The following is a 1,041-nucleotide window of genomic DNA, read 5'->3' on the forward strand; positions in this document are numbered from 1 at the left end:
CGAACGTATTCTTCTCTGTTACTCGGTGTGTGGCACTTGCTCACGATCCAAACAACATCTTTATCTTTCTGTTCAAGGAAATCGTTGTCATGAGTCTCAACTGGTAAAGTTCCTTCACAGATGTGTCCATAACGTACCGGTATGTCCGAATCTTCACGATAAGTCATTATCCAGTTGAACAATCCATCGATTTTCTGCCAAGGTAACTTGATAAGTCTTGGAGCTTCTATTCCATAAAGAATCCATCGTTGATGCAGACGCCTCTTGTTCGGCAGTTTCACATTTGACTTAAAGTTTGTGATATGAAAGAGAACAGCATCTACTGACGTAAGCAGCTTTCGATCTGCGGTAACAGTACATTGGTATTGACAGTTGTAACGAGAGAATGTTTCGTTTCCAGGCAAGAAAAAGTAATAATCGTCGGTAAACTGTGTACTAAAAAACTTAGTCCAGAGCAAAATAGATATTGTGTTTTGTGATCTGGATGAATTGGTTAATAAGGGAATGTTAACAAGGCGAGGCTGTCTTGGAGCAGCAACACTGACAGCTGAATCTGGACAAGAAAAATATGTTTCACCGAAGTAATTTGATTGTTTCTTCTGTAACACATTCTTTCCATTATAAAAACACCAAAATATTCCAAGGCCAGTAATAAGGCAGAGAACAAGTAGTATGTTTTTCATGTTTGATAAAGGCAATGTCAAGGATATTTCCACCATCCTGGAATCAATTCAAATCTTATTAACGATAAAGAGACATTAAGGATATTAAAAAATCCTATTAAACTTGTCCTACGTAAATAATAACTTATTTACTCAATTATTTTTTAATAATTACACGTATCTAAAGAAGTTAAAAGTAACTAAGAATTTTAACCAACGCAATGATGAAATTCGAAACTCGACAACAAAAGAATCCAAAAAGCTTCTATAGATTTAAAGAAAATATATTCGCTTTTAATTACAATAACGGCAGTGAAATAGCAAGGATACCGTACCTTCGATAATTTTGGGGAGAAAATTTGTTATACAACCTGTCAGT

General features: G+C 35.2%; 1 protein-coding gene across 1 annotated transcript; it reads right to left on the reverse strand.

The window, feature by feature from the left end:
- Positions 1 to 44: 44 nt before the first annotated feature.
- On the reverse strand, positions 45 to 719 carry LOC106478003 (alpha-(1,3)-fucosyltransferase fut-6-like; the record flags this gene model as incomplete). Its single annotated transcript, XM_013938506.1, has 1 exon — positions 45 to 719. A coding segment is annotated over exon 1 (675 nt), but the record flags the coding sequence as incomplete, so codon positions are not given.
- Between the last annotated feature and the right edge of the window lie 322 nt (positions 720 to 1,041).

Source organism: Limulus polyphemus, unplaced genomic scaffold, assembly GCF_000517525.1.
Source record: "Limulus polyphemus unplaced genomic scaffold, Limulus_polyphemus-2.1.2 Scaffold272559, whole genome shotgun sequence".
Lineage (NCBI taxonomy): Eukaryota > Metazoa > Arthropoda > Merostomata > Xiphosura > Limulidae > Limulus > Limulus polyphemus.